Source organism: Phaseolus vulgaris, chromosome 7 (assembly GCF_051622355.1).
Source record: "Phaseolus vulgaris cultivar YP4 chromosome 7, ASM5162235v1, whole genome shotgun sequence".
Taxonomy (NCBI): domain Eukaryota; kingdom Viridiplantae; phylum Streptophyta; class Magnoliopsida; order Fabales; family Fabaceae; genus Phaseolus; species Phaseolus vulgaris.
The window spans coordinates 22,764,807-22,784,654 of NC_143504.1; the positions used below are offsets into that span (position 1 = coordinate 22,764,807).

The 19,848-nt window shown below is 33.7% G+C and overlaps 3 protein-coding genes across 6 annotated transcripts; all 3 read left to right on the plus strand.

Annotated features, from left to right (window-relative positions):
• Positions 1–1,376: 1,376 nt before the first annotated feature.
• Positions 1,377–2,273, plus strand: LOC137815941 (uncharacterized). The gene has a single exon (XM_068619049.2). It carries the CDS (start codon positions 1,377–1,379, stop codon positions 2,271–2,273), a length of 897 nt encoding a protein of 298 aa, XP_068475150.2.
• A 1,967-nt stretch (positions 2,274–4,240) lies between these two features.
• LOC137815932 (uncharacterized) lies at positions 4,241–5,026 on the plus strand. Its single transcript, XM_068619041.1, has one exon. It carries the CDS (start codon positions 4,241–4,243, stop codon positions 5,024–5,026), a length of 786 nt encoding a protein of 261 aa, XP_068475142.1.
• A 6,394-nt stretch (positions 5,027–11,420) lies between these two features.
• Positions 11,421–19,622, plus strand: PEL1 (Eukaryotic release factor 1 (eRF1) family protein). 4 transcript variants are annotated; one of them, XR_016522904.1, is made up of 16 exons: positions 11,421–11,619; positions 11,709–11,791; positions 11,893–11,971; positions 12,047–12,121; positions 12,205–12,261; positions 12,499–12,544; positions 12,919–12,994; positions 13,238–13,313; positions 13,397–13,429; positions 13,981–14,049; positions 14,248–14,354; positions 14,756–14,828; positions 14,903–14,946; positions 18,430–18,524; positions 18,854–18,960; positions 19,247–19,622. XR_016522904.1 is itself a non-coding variant. In XM_068621743.2 (16 exons), exons 1-16 carry the CDS (start codon positions 11,569–11,571, stop codon positions 19,318–19,320), a joined length of 1,140 nt encoding a protein of 379 aa, XP_068477844.1. In that variant the 5' UTR covers positions 11,421–11,568; the 3' UTR covers positions 19,321–19,622. The 4 variants fall into 4 exon arrangements, 2 of the variants coding, with proteins under 2 accessions (XP_068477844.1, XP_068477843.1); XM_068621743.2 differs by having other exon boundaries at positions 14,903–14,941; XM_068621742.2 differs by having other exon boundaries at positions 11,428–11,646; positions 14,903–14,941.
• The last annotated feature ends 226 nt before the right edge of the window (positions 19,623–19,848 follow it).

Sequence of the window (19,848 nt, forward strand, 5' to 3'; positions counted from 1 at the left end):
ATTTTTTAGAATGTATTATTTTCAGTTTCAAATTTTCATTTTCAAAATGAAAAGTATTTTTGAAAATTTAAAACGTGTAGAGTGCATGTTAAAATAGGTTAGGTGTTGGAAGAATTTGCCTTTTAGTTCATAATCGCTTTTGGTTAGAGTATTTAGAATATCCTTTGTAGGTATTTTATAAATCTTAAGTATTTTATTATCATTTTAAATATTAATTAATATTATTTAATTTTTTAAATTTTGAATTTTTTCAACTATTTTAGCTATCACAATTAACTTTATATCCTCAGAGACGTATGTTGAAGAAACAACTCAGTCTATTAGAAGTGGTGAGGAGAATGGACGGTTCTTGTCGGAGGATGACCGACGGCTAGAAAGGAGGCCCGGGGAAGTAGTAGGGGAGCAGGTGGGGCAAAAGTCAACTTCCCCTCTTGTAGGGTTCGACCTAGGAGTTAGAAGCCAGGGGAAAGGTAGTACTTACGCTTGGAAAGATGGTAGAGAGGATCTCCTAGTTCAGGAAGGAAGATATGTTGTCAACTCCACTGATCATTGCTGTGCACATACCTTGTATAGTAAGGATTGTCTATCCGAGGTAGCTAAAGTTGTGATAGAGGTTGAGTGCTCTAGTAATCTTTCTTTGTCCATTTGTTCAGTGGGCCAAAAATCTCCTGTTGAGGCCCATTCAAGAGAGGGAGGTCCTGATGCTCTAGCCCATGTGGAGGGAGAATGCGAAGGGCAACTTAGTAATTTGGCGAAGGAAATGCTTGGTTCGAAGAATATGGGTAATTTGGAGGTGGAGAGGAAAGAACCTGTACAATTAGAAGGAAGGATGGTGGTTGAGGGGGAAGAAGACGCAATAGAGATGTCGTTGGCGGGAAATGGCGATGCATTGCGATCGCAAGGGCAAGATGCTCTAATGGAGATTGTCAATCTAAGGGGTGAGTCTCCCCCACACTCTGGGGTAGTCGGTCTTTTTGCAAAGAGTAGGTCAAACTCACCACCTCGCCGGCGCAAGAAGAAAGAGATTGCAGACTTGAGGGATTCATGCCCGCAACTGAGGAGGTCGGCGCGACTTCAATCGAAAAGCTTTAATATTGGGTACTCTTTATTATGCCGAGATGTCTCTTCTTCAACATCTATTTCGGATAGGGGTATTAGAAATTGTAATATGCGGTTATGTACCTCTAATAACACCATGGAACAGGAGAACTTATGGGAGGTGGGAAAGCAAGTTGGGATGCTCTGTCGGGGGGAAGAGATGGAGGTGATCAATGAGTATGGTCGTATGGAAGCACGCGATGAAGAGGTGTTGAAGGATTCGAAGGAGGGAGGTAAAATGTTCTGTAATGATAATTGTTGATCTTAATATAAGAGGTATGGGGGGGAGTATTAAATCCAGGTATCTGAACCATATTATAGCTCGGGAAGGGGCTGAGTTTGTGTGCTTGCAAGAGACAAAAACTAGGGAGGTTACGGAGGCTAAATGCTTTGCTGTTTGGGGAAACAATAGAATCGGATGGATACACCATGAAGGGGACAATGGGAATGGAAGCTTGTTATCTATGTGGCATAAGGAGGCGTTTAGCTATGACAGTCATGTTGTGGGGAAAGGTTTTATAGCAGTTGTTGGAACTCATATTAAAGCAAATCTTAGATGTGTTTTGGTCAATGTCTATGCAACCTGTATTTTAAGAGACAAGAAGATCCTTTGGGAGGAACTAACGTCTGTTAAAGAGGCCTTGCAGGTTCCGGTGTGGTGCCTTTGTGGTGATTTTAACGTCGTCAGAAGCCGTTGTGAAAGAAAGGGGATTAGGGTCGGTGTTGATTCCTCTAGTGAAATTGTAGGTTTTAATAGTTTCATTGAGAACAATATGCTTTTCGACTTGCCAATTGTTGGGAAGAATTTCACATGGTTCAAACCAAATGGGACGGCGAAAAGTAGAATAGATAGAGTTCTGGTCTCTGAAGAGTGGTTGGTCAGGTGGCCAATGAGCAAACAATATGTGCAAAGTAGGGAAGTTTCAGATCATTGTGCAATAGTGGTGAAGGATGTACAGAAGGACTGGGGTCCTAAACCTTTCCGTTCTCTTGATATTTGGCTTCAGGAAAGGAGTTTTTGTGGAATGGTAAAAGATTTTTGGTTAGCGTACTCTGTTGAGGGGAACGCATTTGTAAGGTTCAAAGAGAAGTTGAAGTCTCTAAAGGGTGATCTTAAAAAATGGAATAGGGATGTGTTCGGTAATATCTATACTGTAAAGAGGGAGATATTGTAAGATATAGAGGACCTAGATTGCAAAGACTGTCATGATGAGCTTAGGGAAGAAGACTTCGTGAGAAGGCTGGAATTGGTGAGTCAGTTAAAGGAAATTGATAAAAAGATAGAGTCAGTTACCTGTCAGAAGGCTAGAGTAAATTGGCTGAAGAATGGAGACTCATGCACTAGATTTTTTCACACGTCACTGAGATGGAGAAGGTTAAGGAACGAAGTTAAAGGGGTGGAGATTGGTGGAAGGTGGTGTGAGGAACCTAGTACGTGCGCCTAGAAGCAAAGAAGCTCTTTGAAAGTAGGTTCCAAGCCACAAAGGATTTTGGCGTCAGGTTTGATAAGGTAGAGTTTAGATCTCTGTCTTATGAAAGTAACCAAAGTCTGATCATGGCATTCTCAGAGGAAGAGATATGCGAGGCTGTGTGGCATTGTGACGGTGCTAAAAGCCCAGGTCCTGATGGGATTAATCTGAATTTCGTAAAGGAAAACTGGGAAGTCATCAAAACTGAAGTCGTGGAAGCTTTGACACTCTTTCACGAATCAGGGGTTATCCCAAAGGGGTGTAATGCTTCCTTTGTTGCCCTTGTTCCAAAAGTGAGAGACCCTATCCATCTAGAGCAATATAGACCTATATCCTTAGTGGGAGTGATGTATAAAATTATTTCTAAGGTGTTGGCAGAAAGGTTCAAGAAAGTTCTTCCGTATGTAATATATGAGTGCCAATCTGCCTTCCTAAAGGATAGAGGGATTCTTGACAGTGTGGTAATGGCTAATGAGGTGGTAGAAGATCTCAAGAGGCGAGGTACTAGTGGGTTGTGTTTCAAGGTAGATTTTGAAAAAGCTTACGACTCAGTTAGGTGGGAGTTCCTCTATGATATGTTAAGTAGGATGGGTTTTCACAGTAAGTGGATTCTTTGGATTAAAGGTTGCCTGGTTAGTGCTTCTGTGTCTATGCTGGTTAATGGGAGCCCCACTGAGGAATTCAAACCCTCAAGAGGGTTAAGACAGGGTGATCCTCTTGCCCCGTTCCTGTTTCTGGTGGTTGCTGAAGGGCTAGCAGGGCTTGTTAGGCAAGCTGTTAAGGCTAACCTTTACACAGGTCTACTCATCGGGAGAAAAGAGGTGGAGCTCTGTATGCTCCAGTTCGCTGATGATACTCTGTTTTTTTGCCAAGATGCACTCAATAATGTGATCACTTTGAAGGCCATCCTCAGGGGTTTTGAAATAGCTTCAGGACTGAAGATTAATTTCTATAAATCTAAGCTAGCTGGGATAAATGTCGTTAGCAGTAAAGTGGGCTGCTATACAAAAATTCTCAACTGCTCTAAGATGGAGGTACCGTTCACCTATTTGGGCATTGAGGTAGGGGGTAACCCGAGATTGAAAAAGTTTTGGGAGCCTGTTTTGAGTAAGTTGAAATCCAGGCTTAGTGTATGGAAAGGGAGGTTTCTCTCTATGGCGGGAAGATTATGTCTCATCAAATCAGTTTTGGCTGCAGTACCGCTCTATTACATATCCCTGTTCAAAGTTCCGGAGGGTGTATGTAAAAGTATTACTAGTATTCAACGACGTTTTCTATGGGGGTGGGGAAAGGAGAAGAGACCTATTTCTTGGGTTAGCTGGAAGGACATATGCAAACCGAAGGAGGAAGGAGAGCTGGGTGTTAGAGATATCCGAAGGTTCAACCATGCGTTATTAGCCAAGTGGAAATGGAGGTGTGTTTCGGCCGGCAAAGGAAGGTGGAAGGACGTCCTGGACTCAAAGTACGGACTGGACCACAATTCGGATCATTCTCCTGCTAAATCTCACTCATACTAGTGGAAAGATCTGCAGAGAGTCTGTACATAAGGTGGGGGAGAAGGGTGGTTTCAAAAACAAGTGAGCTGGAAAATAGGTAAAGGGGATAAGGTGAGATTCTGGGAGGATGTGTGGGTAGGAAATTCTAATCTGAAAGCACAGTTTCCGAGGTTATTTATGTTATCCCTCAATCAAGGCCAGAAGGTAGAAGAGGTGGGAGTTTGGGATAATGTGGAGTGGAGGTGGAACTTAACTTGGAGAAGACGTAGATTTCAGTGGGAGGAGATGCAGGTTATGGAGTTAGATAGCATTATAACTAGGGTAAGTGTTAAGAAGGATGTTGTGGATATCTTGGAATGGCGGAATGAGGATTCAGGCTGTTTCACGGTGAAATCAGCGTACGGGAGCCTAACCAGTATGGACAGGGACACGCAAAAACAAGTGTTTATTAATCTCTGGAAGATGAAGACGTTTCCTTATGTTCTGCTTACAGCATGGAGGGTGTTGCTAGGAAAAATCCCAACAAGACTTTGTTTGAAAAAGAGAGGAGTGCTGCTAAATTCTGCCTTGTGTGCTTTGTGTGAGTCTGAGGAGGAATCATGTCAACACCTGTTTATGGAGTGTAAGTATGCTTGGAAGGTCTGGAATCTGTGCTTTAAATGGTTTGGAATTCTTTTTGTCCAACATAATGTCATTGAGACTCATTTTGAGAGTTTTATCCTCACTGCTGGTAGTAAAAAACAAAATTTGATATGGAAAGGTGTGTGGACAGCTGTTATTCAATGCTTGTGGGAGCATAGAAATGCAGTGGTTTTCAATGTAGGTGTAGTGGATGTGGATGAAGTGTTCTATAAGGTACAGCTAAAATCGTGGATGGCGTTGAAGCATAAGGGACCTAGGTTCTCTTATTTGCTCTCTGATTGGGTGTTGAACCCATGGCCCTGTATCAGCAGCTACAAGTAGTTACCTGTACAGAGAGTAGGGAGTTCGTATGGTGGGGCGAAAGTTGATACATCTAACAAAAGGATGGGTGTTTGGAAGGGTCCACGGCACTCCAGATGCCAGATGGAAGCTTACGGAAGTCTGTGTAAGGATTACATACCTGGGGGCATGGTCTGGGATGAATGAAGGCTCGGAAATGAAGGCTGAAGGTGATGATAATAAAGAGAGGTGCATGGCTAGCTTTGGGTGAAGCAGTTCGGTTTTCCAAGGAAGAGGTGAGTGCAGGGATTCCGGTATACGTAGTATCGGGTAGAGACTGGAGTCATGGATGTGCCTTATAATATTTAGGCGGTAACTTTGGAGTAGTGGAGAAGAGGATTGCAGATTGGAGGGTTGTTAATAGGTGGCTGTGTTAAAGCTGGAAGGTTCTGACAGTGGAGCTAGTTGGTGGTGGATTGGATGCCATCATAAACCCCTGGTTGGCTACTGCTTTCACTTGCCAGTGGCAGGTGGACCTCATTCCTGGAAGATTCAGGTTTCTTCTATCTTGCACTAATATTGTGGCCTGGAACAGTGATAGAAAGTTGACTAAGGGCTCGGTAATAAGCTGTTTTAAGGGGAGCAGAATATGTGATTGGATTCTTTCAAGTTGAGAGACACCTTATAAGAAGATATGTTTATGTTGTAGTTTGGCTATGGGCTGTTATATGGTTTTTGTTTGCTAGGTATGATGGTGCTTTAGTACTTGTATATGGGTTAAGGTACCCCTGAAGTACCTCTTTAATTTTATTATATTCTTTGCTGATAAAAAAAATCTTTATATTTTTAACATTATATGTAGTTTGATTGAATTTTGTCTTAATGATTAATAGGTTTCTATAATATATTTTTGAAAAAAAACTTATATTGTTTTAAGTAGGAGATCAGACTAACAAAACACACAAATCTTTTTATAACCTACATAATTATATTTTATCTTCTTTCTCAACATCTAACACAATAACTAATTTAAGTGTTATTATTTTTTTAAATATTTTTTGTACGAAAATCTTTTTTAAAATATAAAATGAAATCTTATATTTTATATTTTTATAACCAATTTTTAATTATAATTTATTTATTATATATTTTCCTTTTAGTAATTACTTCTTTCAAGTAGTTCTGATTTAATAATTCATGAGTTCAAAAAATTAAATAAATAAAGGGTTATCATGATTTTTATAGTTATAATTATATTAAATTATCTACTCGTATTTTGATATGATTGACAATGATAATAAATTTTAAGTATATTAGTATCACTTCCTCGAAATTATTGTTAAAAATGTGTTAATTTTTTAAAAATTATTAAAATTAAACAAATGTATTATATAATAACTATAATTAGATAATAGTATATAACTATTTTCCGCATTAATGTCATAAATTATTTCTCTTTCTTTATAAAAAGTTAATAATCTGTTTTAGTATTTATTTATTTATTTTATCTCAGTCTCATTTATGGTATAGAAATATTACTCAATCTTGTTTATATTTCCTTTATTTATTTTGCATGGATTGAGTTATAGGAAAAGAAAAATTGGAAAGTGTAGAAAAAAAAGTGAAAAATAAAATTATTTGATTAAATGAAAGATATTAATAACAAATAACAAATAAATTTAAATTTTCTTTTTCTGTGTTTTCCCCTCTTTTTCTCAGGTCGCATCTTTCCATATCTTCAAGTTAGTCTTTTTCGGATTAAGAATTGACTTGGTGGGCTTATATGTTATACTAATAAATTAATGTATCTTTGTTATAATAGAATAGTTATTAATATTATGTTTTAGAAGATATAATAAGATAATAGTTAAATATGTAACATCTCAGTTATAAAATTACTATTTCTTGAAGTTTAATATATAAATAAAGTTTACATACTTTATCAAATTATTATATCAGTTTAATATATAAATAAAGTTTATATTATTATACTATTATATTATAAAATATTATCTTTTGATATAAGAATTTTTAAATTTATACACAATGAAATAAAACATAAAAAGAATCAAAAGAAAAACTTCATAATCTTTGTTTTGAAGTCCCATTATCTTCAACATCTTTTGTTTACGTGCAACATACATTGCATATTTTTAAAAAAAAAACAACACCAGAAACAAAAAATAGTAAATTAGTTATCTTTAAAATCTTCAATAAAATTTTAGATTTAAATCATCATTCATTTATTCCAAATATATTAAACAAATAATTGTATATAATTATCTCATGTTTCACACTACTTATGTCAAAAATTTACTAACATAGTTCAATATCACCCACGTTATAATTTTACTGACATCCACACACAAACACTTGAGTTTACTTCCGGAAGACTCAAACATTGATTCAGATTTAAAGATTTGTATTTGTCATACTATCCCGCTTTAAAAGATTTGTATTTGTCATACTATGCGTATAAGAATATCAGTATCAAATCACCTCATATGATAGGGTTAATTCATATAACCTGTCAAAACAGATTATTTTTCAAAACCACAGATAAAGTCATATGAACCCCTTCAATTCTCACCACCTAAATATATTCATTTATATGGTTTCAATATATCAGTAGAGTCAATATATCTCCTCCTAGAAGAATCTCAAACCAATGCATATCTTAACAACCTCAACACGATATTTCATTTCCTAAAAATACTAAGTCTTGATTAATATTCCACAAGATTCAGATTTCAGATGATTCATCAACATACCATTCAATCACACAAAAGTGGATACTTTTAAAACAATTAGAAAATGACAATAATAATCACATAACATTTGAAAATTCACGAATCAATTGATTATAAAATGAGCATTTGTTGTACATTTTGATAATTGTTATATTTATTTGTTTTAAAAACTTAAGTTGTATACATTTAATCAAATATAGGCTTAGAAAGTTGAAATCACTTCCATTTTACAAAAATGATAAATTTTTAAAAGATTTAATTCAATTTCATGACCTATAAAAGAACAAGTTAAAAGGTAGATAAGCAAAATAATAAATGTTGTCAAAATGAATCTAAAGAGAATTGGGGCTTAAGCCCAAGAAAATCTACTTGTCGCATTTGAGAAAGAGAACATCCAAAAACTGCAACTCAAATTCTCTTCGCGCAGGAAAATTTTGCTGAGCGAATTTAAGACCAGGAGTACCCCAAAATTGCAACTCAAATATGCTTAGTGCATAGGAAATTTAGTTGAGTGGATTTTAGATCAAGATCTCCCCTAACTCTACATGTAAAATTTGCTTAGCACAGGGGAAAAACACTGAGTGGATTTGGGGCCAAGAGCACCTCAAACTTAGCATGTCTGATAAGTGTAATATTTCAGTAACATTTCATATTAAAAGATAGGCACTTATGGATGTTAATTGATAAAATAACTATAATTTAACCCCTAATTTATTAATTTAAACCTTTTTACATATTTTGTGATTATAATACGAATACAAATGATTTATTCTCAAATTTGTGTTAATTTTAGGATTATAAGGGGAAATGGAGATGAAATGGCTAAAGGAGGATAGACAAGATGAAAAGGGAAAGTTGGAACATTAGAAACTCGCTCAAAACTCGCCCAAGCCAAGTCACTCCAGAGGAACTCGCCAGTGAAATTGGGTTTTTTATCGTCAAACTCGCCCAAGCAAGTAATAACTCGCATAGGCAAGATGTCACTTAGTCCAAGTCCAACTAGGTTAAATAGGAGTTGTGAAGCATATCCCTAGACATCATTGGGAGAATAGAAAGAGATTGAAAACCCTAGAGGAGACAACTGTCAAGGAGAAACATCTTGGATCTTTTTTTCTTGTTTTCCATGCTTGTAATGGCCAACATGAGTGGTTAATTATTCCCTTTGGAATTGGGAGTAATCTGTTCAAACTCTTATGTATTGAGGTGATATTTATCTATAATATTACAGTTCTTGATTGATGATTGGTATTCTCATTTATTCTCAAAGCTTGAATTATTCATGATTTAGATCCTTAGATTTAACTGAAAAGTACTTCTTAAAATCAGACCTAAATGATAATGCTTAACATATTTGAATGTTAGGAATATATTTGAAATGTTAATTGTTTTATAACATTTGTTTGTAACGATAAGAATTTTTTATAAATATGCGAGGAATCGATATTTAGGGGACTCTCTTAGTAATTTTGTATGCGAGGAATTGATAAGAATGGTTTTTATATGTGCATCAATATGAATCAAGACTAAATATTATAATCTTTTGTAAAAATACAGACGAGTGAGAATGATGAATCGTAATCACAATTTTCTCAATTGAATCAGACAAATCTAATACTTTGCTTTATTTACATTCTTGCAAATCATCATAACAACAAACTTTCCAACAAACTTTTACATATTGTTTTCTATTTAGTGAATATTATACTTGAGAATTCAACATTTCCTTATGGGTTCGATATCCGTTCTTAAGGGTAAATTTATTACTTATGACACGGTACACTTGCCGTAAAATAGTCATCAATGTCCAAATTTGCTTAGCACATGAAAATTTAGCTGAGTGGACTTGAGACAGAGAGCAGGTATACCTCAATTTAAAACTCAATTTGTCAAGTAAAAACCAACATTAAACTATATAATGCATACCACAATCAATTTAAATCATCAACCATTTATCCAATTGTTTAAAAATTTCAATCATTTTCATAAATTAACATATATTTTAATCAACAAATTAAACCATAAAATAAAATTTTGGAACTTGTGACTACATCACCTTCATGTCTTCTAACCTAAAGTTATGTTAAAAGAGAATACTAACTTTCCTTACTTGAAGAACTTATCTCCAAAGCAATCTTCCAAATTCCGAGTCAGAAATGTTATATAAAAATCAATAACCTAGAAAAAGTTATCCAAACATCACCAAATTTCAATATATGGTAAAACAAGTTAAGATTATCACTTTTCTCAACTGGACCCACCAAGATTGATGAGAAAATCATAGGAAAAAATAGAAAGTAAGGAATCTTAAGAGCAAATAAAAACTTACTATATTTGAAAATCTAATCGGATAATAGTGAACTTAAATCCGAAACTACTGTGATCTAATCAAATTTTAAAATAAATGATGTTTGAAAGGAGAAAAATTAGAGAGACTGGAGAGGAAATGAGAAAGGGAGAAACAAATAAGGAATTGTTATATGTTTTGAGCAATAAAGGATTGCAAAATTAAATTTAAGAGTAATTATATTTATTTAAACTTTATTTTCATTTCTATTTAAATTATTTAAATTTTATTGATATTAGTTAGTTTAAATTATTTAAAGAAATTACATGTAAAAAAACAAATATACAAATATGATAAAATCTATTGACATTATTTTATATGCACCAAAAAAAAATTGTATTATATTTTGTATATTTTTTCATATTTATCTATATATCATTTAGAGAGAAAAAAAAGTAATGAGGTTATAAACTGAGAATTTTAAAGACAAATAATCATTTTAGTTATAAATTCTAAATTATTAAGAAACATATTTATTTATATTATAATTTTTAACTTCATTGAATTTCATGATTTTTGTTTTATCTGATTTACTCACAAATTTAATTTTTTTACAAAATTTTAAAAAAATAATTTAAAGTGACAATTTTATTATTTTTGTAAAGTAAAAATAGATGTACATAAGTCTAGATTTCTCATGTTTAAATTCTTTAAGAAAAAAACGTTCGTTATTTTTTCATGAAATCTTAAATTTAATAGTGGTGGTTTGTATAAAACTCAAAGTCTGAAAAATAAAATATAATATTAAATAATTGAATTAATTTTTTAAGTTGTAAAAACTTAAAAAATATGAAATATAATGGTCAAATTTGACTATGAACGATTGAACCTCTTGTTGTGTCGTCCAGTGTAAAATTCACTCTAAATATTAATCGAAAGATTGGATTCAACATTTAGAATCCCAATCAATCCAAATTTATATTGCTTTTAGAATAATTATATTTTATATTGTTTGGATTTATATTCTTTATAATATGCAGACTATGAGTATTTTTAAAGTCAATGTTTGTCAAATTTCATGAATGTTAATAAGATAACTTTTAGGTAATTGTCAACCATTTTTTTTTAAGTCTAAAATCAAGTCTGCAAGGTTATAATAATATTCATATTTTGTATTTCTATATTTGGTAATACTTGAAATATTTTATTTAACAAATTAAAATTGAATAAATTTGAATTTCTCCATCTAAATGAAATATTTTAAAGAATACATCCTTCAAAATAAAAAAATATCAAATTTAATATATTTAATTTTTTAAAATTTGAAAACTTTCGTATTAAAACGTAAGGATTTTAAAAAGTCATGGAATTTTAATGGAATAGGGAGGTGCAGGAAGTAATTAGGTGGGTGCTAAAAGCAAAAGCCCGAGGTATGTTTTGGTGGCAGTGAGTGAGTGACGTGCGTGTGCCTGGTAGCAGTACAAGCATAGTTTGAAGGAGAGAGAAAAGGGAAGAAAGTGTGGTGTTGTATACTAGCGGTGTCAACAGCCATGAGGATCGTTCGCAGAGACCTCGTTCCCAATGGACCTGGTAGCGTTAAGGTTCAATTGCTATTCTCTAAACTTCAGGTTCGTTCTCTATCTCTATTCCGTCAAATTTCTCCTTCACGTTTATTCTGTGCACTATGCAGATGGTGGCGGTGGATCCCGATGATCTGTGGTTTGCGTATAACTTGATTGCTCCCGGAGACTCTGTCATGGCCGTTACTGTTAGGTGCTCTTTTTTTTCTCTCAATTATCGTTTTCTTTGATCGCATAATCTGTTGTTCAATTTTCATATTCGTTTCGTTTTCGTGCTTGTTGTAATTGTAATAGGAAGGTTGTTAGAGAAGCCGCTCATGGCGGTCGAGACGCAGAGCGCGTTAAGCTCAAATTGGAAATTAAAGTCGAAGAGGTATTTTTGTGCTATCAATAGGATTTCTGATAGTTTTTTCAGGTTTTGTGTTATTTTGATTTTGTTTTATACTAGGTTGCTGATTATGACAAAGAAGGTTCTATTCTGCGTGTTCGTGGAAAGAACATTTTAGAGAATGAACATGTCAAGGTAGTGAACTGTAACTGTCATCCTGATTTTATCTCCAAACTGTTACTGCCAAACTTAAGTTGTCTTCTTTTAACTCCTTGCAGATAGGAGCTTTCCATACTCTAGAACTTGAATTGCAGCGACCGTTTGTGGTCAGAAAGGTATTTTCTTTTGAATCGTTGTGCTTCTTGCTACGATTCATTTCGCATTGTTAAATATGTGCTTCACATGCATATAAGCTAGGCCTTTTGCTTGGATATATAATTGTACCATTACGGTTAGAATACCAAAGAATGAGTGGGGAGGAATCTTTATGAAAATCATATTGTGATAGTCCCCTCCAACCCCGTACCCTTTTTTACTCATGATTACTGAAGATTATATTCTGCCTCTTGTAGGATGTTTGGGATTCTTTGGCTTTGGAGGTACTACAGCAGGCCTCTGGTACATATCAAGTTATTTGAATGTCTCAATTCTTTTATAGATATTTATAATTATGGAAGTTTTAGTAGTGTAATCTCTGTGTGTGGAAATTACAAAATTTGCTAATTTGAAGAATGAAGATATTACTTTACCTATTATCACTTGATAAAATTGTTGAATTGCTACTTTATGTGATGTCTTAAATCTCCTGCACACCTTTAAGTAGTTGTTTTAGCAAAAATGGTGGAAAGATGAAATAAATTATTCACATAGAACTGGTCGTATTTTTCAAGCAAACAGGGAATTAACAATCCTCATCTGGTCATTCGTTGTCTGACTGTTGGTGTAAATCTTAGTAATCAAAACTGTGAATGAAACTTCCATATATTTTGCAGATCCTGGTGCAAGTGCAGATCTAGCGGTGGTGTTGATGCAAGAAGGATTAGCTCATATCCTCCTTGTTGGTAGGAGGTTAGCCATACGTTTTCTATGTTTTGTTTATATATATTGCTTATAATACCATTTTACTCGGAAGATAATTTGCTCAGCACTCTACTATTAAACATGGTCACTGTTATTTTTGTTTGATTTCTAAGGGTAACCACAAACACTGGAAATTAAATAGAATTTCTTCTTTTTGATACTCTAGTTTATTTTCGCCATGTAATTGTGGCATTACAATGAAATGATTCATCTTATTACGTCCAATAACAGTATGACTGTTACTCGTTCGCGGATAGAAACATCAATTCCTCGCAAGCATGGGCCTGCAATTGCTGGTTATGAGAAAGTATGATCTATCACTCTATTTTAAGATGTCAGTGATGAATTATATAACTTCATACAATTCTAAAGCGTTCCTCCCTTTTGTAGGCTTTGGATAAGTTCTTTGAGAATGTTTTGCAGGTAAATAAGGACATATATTTTTTTATCTTTAGCATTTATTCTCATTAGCAATACATATTCCATATAAAAAATATGGTAATGGATTTACTATGATTTATAAAACTTCTTTTTAGATTAAGGGTGTTTAAGAAATTAAAGCTAATGATATAATGCAAATACAAATACCCCTTAAAGCTCTATCACCTGATTTTTGTTATGTTATATATGTGTAGCTAGTTTTGAATTGGTGTTCTTCATTAACTGACTTATAGCCACTTCCTTTCCCCTAGTAATATGAGATGCTCATGTTAATAATATCATACCCATGTACCAAATATGGCCATCTTGCTGAAGAATATTAGATGCCTGGATGAGAATGCCAGTTATCAAATGTCTCCTTATTGTATGAATGAATGTCTTTCTATGTTTCTTTACTCTTGCTTAAGAGCACATATCATGATCTTTTGCCATTGTCTTTCTTTTTTATCTTTATTTATATATATCTCTACTTTCAACAAAAATGTGTAAAAGGGGCACTGACAAATTTACTGGAATTCTACGAATCTGTTTAGGCTTTCTTGAAACATATTGATTTCAACGTCATTCGTTGTGCTGTAATTGCAAGTCCAGGATTTACAAAGGTGAGCAATTATTTCCTGCTTGCTTTATTTGGGCTTCTTTCATGGTGAATATTTACAAATTTGATAGTGTGTGTTTGCATGCATGTATTATTATTGATAATAATAAACATCTTTAGTGGTTTTTGCGTGCATAAGTGAAGACGGGATTTTGGAATAGAAATGTTTATTATGCTTATATTCAGTCTGTTTCTTTTTCAGGATCAGTTTCATCGTCACTTATTTCTGGAGGCAGAACGAAGACAGTTGCGACCTATTATTGAAAACAAATCACGCATCATTCTTGTGCATACAACCTCAGGATACAAGTATGGTTGCTTTCTTTATTTGAATGTTCTCTTTTCCTATTCTTTTAGGATGTTACAAAAGCTTCATAAGGCAGTTATAATCAACCCAAACACGTGAAGATTGTTGTGCTCGCTGATCAATTAACTATGGCTTGACTTGTGTAATCTTTCTTATGTGTGATATGCTTGTATAATATGCCTACCTTTAACAGTTCATTTAACAAAGTTATACACATTATTTGAGGCTTGTGATTAAAATATTTTTTCCATTGTATCTGTTCCATATATAAGGGTTTTTAGGTGAATGCCAAGTCTCATGGGTGACTGTCAAAGACATCCATTTATTTAGAATGTAGTGACTAAAAAATATGGCTGCAAACATAGATTAACGCACTATTAGCCTTGTTATTTATTATCTGTAGGCATAGTTTAAGGGAGGTTTTGGATGCTCCAAATGTCATGAATTTGATAAAAGATACCAAAGCAGCACAAGAGGTACCTCAAAACTGAATCAGTACCTATCTTTTCTATTGAACGTGGATTAAGCTTTATTCTTTGTTTTCCTTCAGGTTCGAGTTATGAAAGATTTCTACAACATGCTTTCAAATGTCAGGTTCTATTTTTTGAGATGCATTTGTTTTACCTTGCCTATTTTTATGATTAGAATGTCATCCCAATTTCATCTGGAATTTGTTCAACTTTGAAATTATGATAGAGTTAGCGACACTAAGTTTGGATGGATCATTAAGTTTTGTGCTTAACTTCTAGTTGCTCATAGTCATATGCCTAAAAGAAGAGTATTGATCTTTTATATTGTTGCATGATTAATTGGTCTAATAATGACTTTCAGTTAGATGTTTAAATTATCATATTACATGAGAGAAGTACATCTTCCATGAAATTTCCTTTATGTTTTTCATTCTAATATTTTTTATCAAGTGTTTAAAATTCAAATAACATGATATTTTTATCGAACATAAAAATCATCTCTGCTATATGGTACTAATACTTTCACCTTATTTAAATAACATAATATTTTTATCGAACATAAAAATTATCTCCGCTATATGGTACTAATACTTTCACCTTATTTTGCTTGTCACATAATGATTAATCTTTGTTGAACCCAATCAAGAGTTACAAATGTAACTGGGTGGATGTTGGCTAAGCTAAACAATTATGTTCTAGAGAATTTATCATGGGAAAATATTAAATTAAAGGAAAAGAAAAAATAGGATAAATCCTTTGTGTATATTGAACACATAGGGTTATGTTTATATAGAGAGAAAAACATAGAAAATATGGGTTAAGCCCATTACATAGATAGAAATATCTGACAATATCTATAATATCTAATAATATTTCATAATATCTAATATCTCGTAATATCTAATAATATCTCATAATATCCAACCGTCTCCCTCAAATTGGTGCATATAACTCGTATTTACCCAACTTGTTACGAATATAATCAATCCTAGGTCCTTGTAAGGATTTAGTAAAAATATTTGCTAATTGATCATTTCAATTAACAAACTCAGTCAACCAGGATGGGCTAAGGAATCACCTACAAATTTTGGAGTTGAGATGAAAGGCAAGTATAAAAATGTTGAGATAGTCTATGGCAACTCAAATTAGTTTAATGTGGAGAGGCATTATGGGTAGAACTTATACCTTTAAGGATGGTAATGGGAAGATCGGGTTAACCTGTCGAAGCTGAGGGGATGGAGGTGTTGGCACTAGAAGAGAGTCATATGATAGATCACGGGAGGTTTGACAATGACGGTACACCTGAAGGGTTGGTGGAGGTGGTGAATTTTTAGGTGCACTAGGCACAACAAGAGGATCACAAACAACAGGAATATTAACTAGATTAGATGGAGACATAAGAGGAGGAGAAGACTTAAAGTTAAAGGAAGACTCCCTGAAATAAAATAGCTATTAAGAGAAAGTGAGAAACAGTAATATCCTTTTTGTGATTGAGTGAACCCTAAAAAGACAAATTTGTGTGACTTGAGATAATTTATCAAGACTAGGACTAAAGTTATGGACAAAGCATGTGGACCCAAAAACTTTGGGAGGTAAGGGGAGAGGGTCATGAGGAAATAAAATAGAATGAGGAATTTTGTTTTCTAAAACTGAAGATGGCATGCGATTAATGAGATAACATACACTAAGAATAGTCTCACCCCAAAAATGTTGAGGAACCTCACCATGGATTTAAAAAGTGAGTTGTTTCAACAAGATGTCTATTCTTGCGCTCAACCACATCATTTTGTTAGGTGTATAAGCACATGAAATTTGATAAAGAATACCATGAGAAGCCATAACATTTTTAAAAGAATGAGAAAGATAGTCATGTCCATTATCACTGCGCAAAATTCGAATAGAAATTTGAAATTGATTTTTAATTTCATTATAAAACATTTGAAATATAGAAAACAACTCATAACGATTTTTCATTAGAAACATCCAAGTATATCTTGAATAATCATCAATAAGAGTAATAAAATACTGAAATCCTAAAGTAGACTTAATATGATTTGGTCCCTAAGTGTCAAAATGAACTAAGGCAAAGGGGATGAAGCACGTTATGAGTAGTGTTATCGATATCGGATAACGGATCATATCGGAGACCCCATAAATCCTTTAGAGTTATAACGGAAACCATAACAGGTTATGGTGGAAGCATTGTTGTCGAAAGAAATATAATTTATACATATAAATAATTATACATGTAATAATTATAATGTTTTATATGGGCCAAAAATAGGCCCAAAAAACCTAATTTTAAGTAAGTTTTGATCTTTTAATTAGGGTTTAACAGCACATGCAGCCGCACATCACATTCAACATTCAAATTTTATTTAGGGTTGTATTAGGTAGAAGTTGAAATGGGCCAAAGGCTCAAACTTATGTTTTTTAAAAATTAGGTTTAGGTATTCTGTCTTCTTCATGCACCGAACACAATCCCTTCTTCTTCAGGTGCCACACTCCCTTCATTTTTCGCCGTCGTCACATTACATATGGGTTAAGCCCATTACATAGATAGAAATATCTGACAATATCTATAGTATCTAACAATATCTATAATATCTAACAATATTTATAATATCTAATGTGATAATATCTCATAATATATAACATCTCATAACTATTATTATTGGTGTATAATAATTTTGCATATTCCCAAACTTCTAAACACATATCTTAAGTACGAAAAATTTGTTTTAAAGATGAGTGAATGGTAGATTTGATAACGATGCATAATTGAGCATCAATTTTCAACCAACGAGAAACCTCATTTTCAACAACATTGGGACAGGTACGATGATCAACATAACTTTGACTCTTAAGCCATAATTTAATATTTGAGGTCCAAGTGTCATAATTGGTTCCATCTAATTTGTCAATGGAGAGATGAACATCGACATAATTACTATAAATAGACGGATTAGGCTTAGTGGCAACGGAAGAAGCCATAGGTAATTAGGGCAGATTGAGTTGTCGGCCAATTGGCGGCAGCAGTGGTGACAACGGCGGTGAGGAGGTAGTGGGCGGTGGCTGGAAAACACCGGTGAATAGTGGTTTCACCAGACAAAATTGAACTCTAACCCTATGCTCTAGATATCATATTAAAATAAAAGAAGAAAAATAGGATAAATCCCTTGTGTTGTGTATATTGAAAATACATAGGATTATGTTTATATAGAGAGAAAAACATACAGAAAATATGGGTTAAGCCCATTACATAGATAAAAATATCTAGCAATATCTATAATATCTAACAATATTTATGATATCTAATATGTGATAATATCTCATAATATATAATAACATCTCATAATATCTAACAGAAACCATCACTTTCTTGTCTCTCTACTACAAAAGTACCTTTTCTCTTTTTCTTGTGCACAATCAAGCATTAAAAATCTGGTTTCAAGAGAGAATAAAAATCTAAAGGAACCATCATCTTAGCATACTCATCTTTCTCCCTTAAATTATTGTCTCTGCAACGCTTTAAAAACAGCATACCTAAATTTTGCATTTTCAGAAATATAGGAAATCCTGATTGAATATCTTTGGTGTATAACAGGATCCATCTCGCGCTTGTTACGGAATGAAACATGTTGAGGTTGCCAATGAACGCCTAGCTGTTCAAACTCTTCTCATTACAGATGATCTTTTCAGGTTTGTATGATATAGTCATAAAATATTCTGAATGAAACACAACATGCTGGATTGATTCATCTGATTCATACTCTGGCTTCCCGCATCCTTTTTTTTTGTTTTAATTTAGCCATGTATCTTGTGTATCTCTTGTCCATCCTTGAAAATGGTTTAGATCAAACTTCTTTGCAAACTACCTTTTACTTTAGTTTTTGTTTTATAGAAAGATAGTTTGGTGTTTACTTTTCTATCCTATTTGTTAGTTTGGGATTTGGAATTTAAGCCAGAAAATTCTCTGTTTCATATTGTGATGATGGAGTTGTGTCTTCACTATTTGCTTTTGGTTATAGGAATTCAGATATAACAACAAGACAGAAGTTTGTTAAGTTGGTCAACTCTGTTAAGGATTCAGGAGGATCAGTCCATGTATTTTCATCCATGCATGTCTCTGGAGAGCGTAAGTTTGGTTACTTTCATTATTCTTTACTATTTTGGGGAATGGGTGGAGTGCGGGATATTATTTATCCTAGAAATTGATTAACTGGGAATGGTGAACAATTATTGAAGAAGAAGGTAGAAGTAATAAGATCACAGTATGTAAACTAAAACGTTACCTTTTTCTCTTCCTCCTTTTGTTGTTTAGAGCTGCTTCACGGAAGTAAACCAAATTTCTGCACAAACATTTATGTTCTAATTTTCTGTCTGTTTGAAATTGAATATGCCAACTTTATATTGATGGACAGAACTAGCCCAGATAAGTGGCATTGCTGCAATTCTTCGGTTTCCCCTCCCTGATCTTGAAGACATTGAGATGTGATGAACAATGTTGGTCAAGCATGTTAGTCCCTGAGTACTCACTGCGGATTGCAGGATAATTGAACGAGGGACTTGTACTATAAACCACACAATGCTAATTAATAGTTGCAAGTCATATTCACCACCCAGTGTTCCACATTTTTGGGTGAATTTCTGTGCTCTTTTGTATTTATGTGTTGAAAAGTGATACTTTCCGAGGTCCCATCATGTATATGGATCTGCTGAGTAATTATGAATTTATGATAGTAAACAGTCCACTATCCCTAGCTAAAGGGGATAATTGTGGAGATTCAAATGCTAAAAGCTATAGCGGGAGCAAGATCAAATTTTGGCACCGTGCAACTGTTTAAAATAATAGATTAATAGTTGGCTAAATATATTGTTTTTGATAATGAATTTTTATAATTTTTAAATTCCTATTTGTGTATTTTTTAAATTAATATTTAAAAGTACATTCATTCAGTACCACTGTTATGTTTTTGGTAATCAGCAACTTGTCGTTTCTTCCTCCACCTTCGTATTTTCATTC

What these genes read in the sequence shown, in the direction of transcription:
- PEL1 (XM_068621742.2), top strand. Translation starts at nt 11,569, where the DNA reads ATGAGGATCGTTCGCAGAGACCTCGTTCCCAATGGACCTGGTAGCGTT. An exon ending in ATCCTCCTTGTTGGTAGGAG is followed by an intron (nt 12,995 to 13,237) that starts GTTAGCCATACG and finishes GTCCAATAACAG; the next exon opens with TATGACTGTTACTCGTTCGC. An exon ending in TCTTTGAGAATGTTTTGCAG is followed by an intron (nt 13,430 to 13,980) that starts GTAAATAAGGAC and finishes GAATCTGTTTAG; the next exon opens with GCTTTCTTGAAACATATTGA.
- LOC137815941 (XM_068619049.2), top strand. Translation starts at nt 1,377, where the DNA reads ATGGGGGGGAGTATTAAATCCAGGTATCTGAACCATATTATAGCTCGG.
- LOC137815932 (XM_068619041.1), top strand. Translation starts at nt 4,241, where the DNA reads ATGTTATCCCTCAATCAAGGCCAGAAGGTAGAAGAGGTGGGAGTTTGG.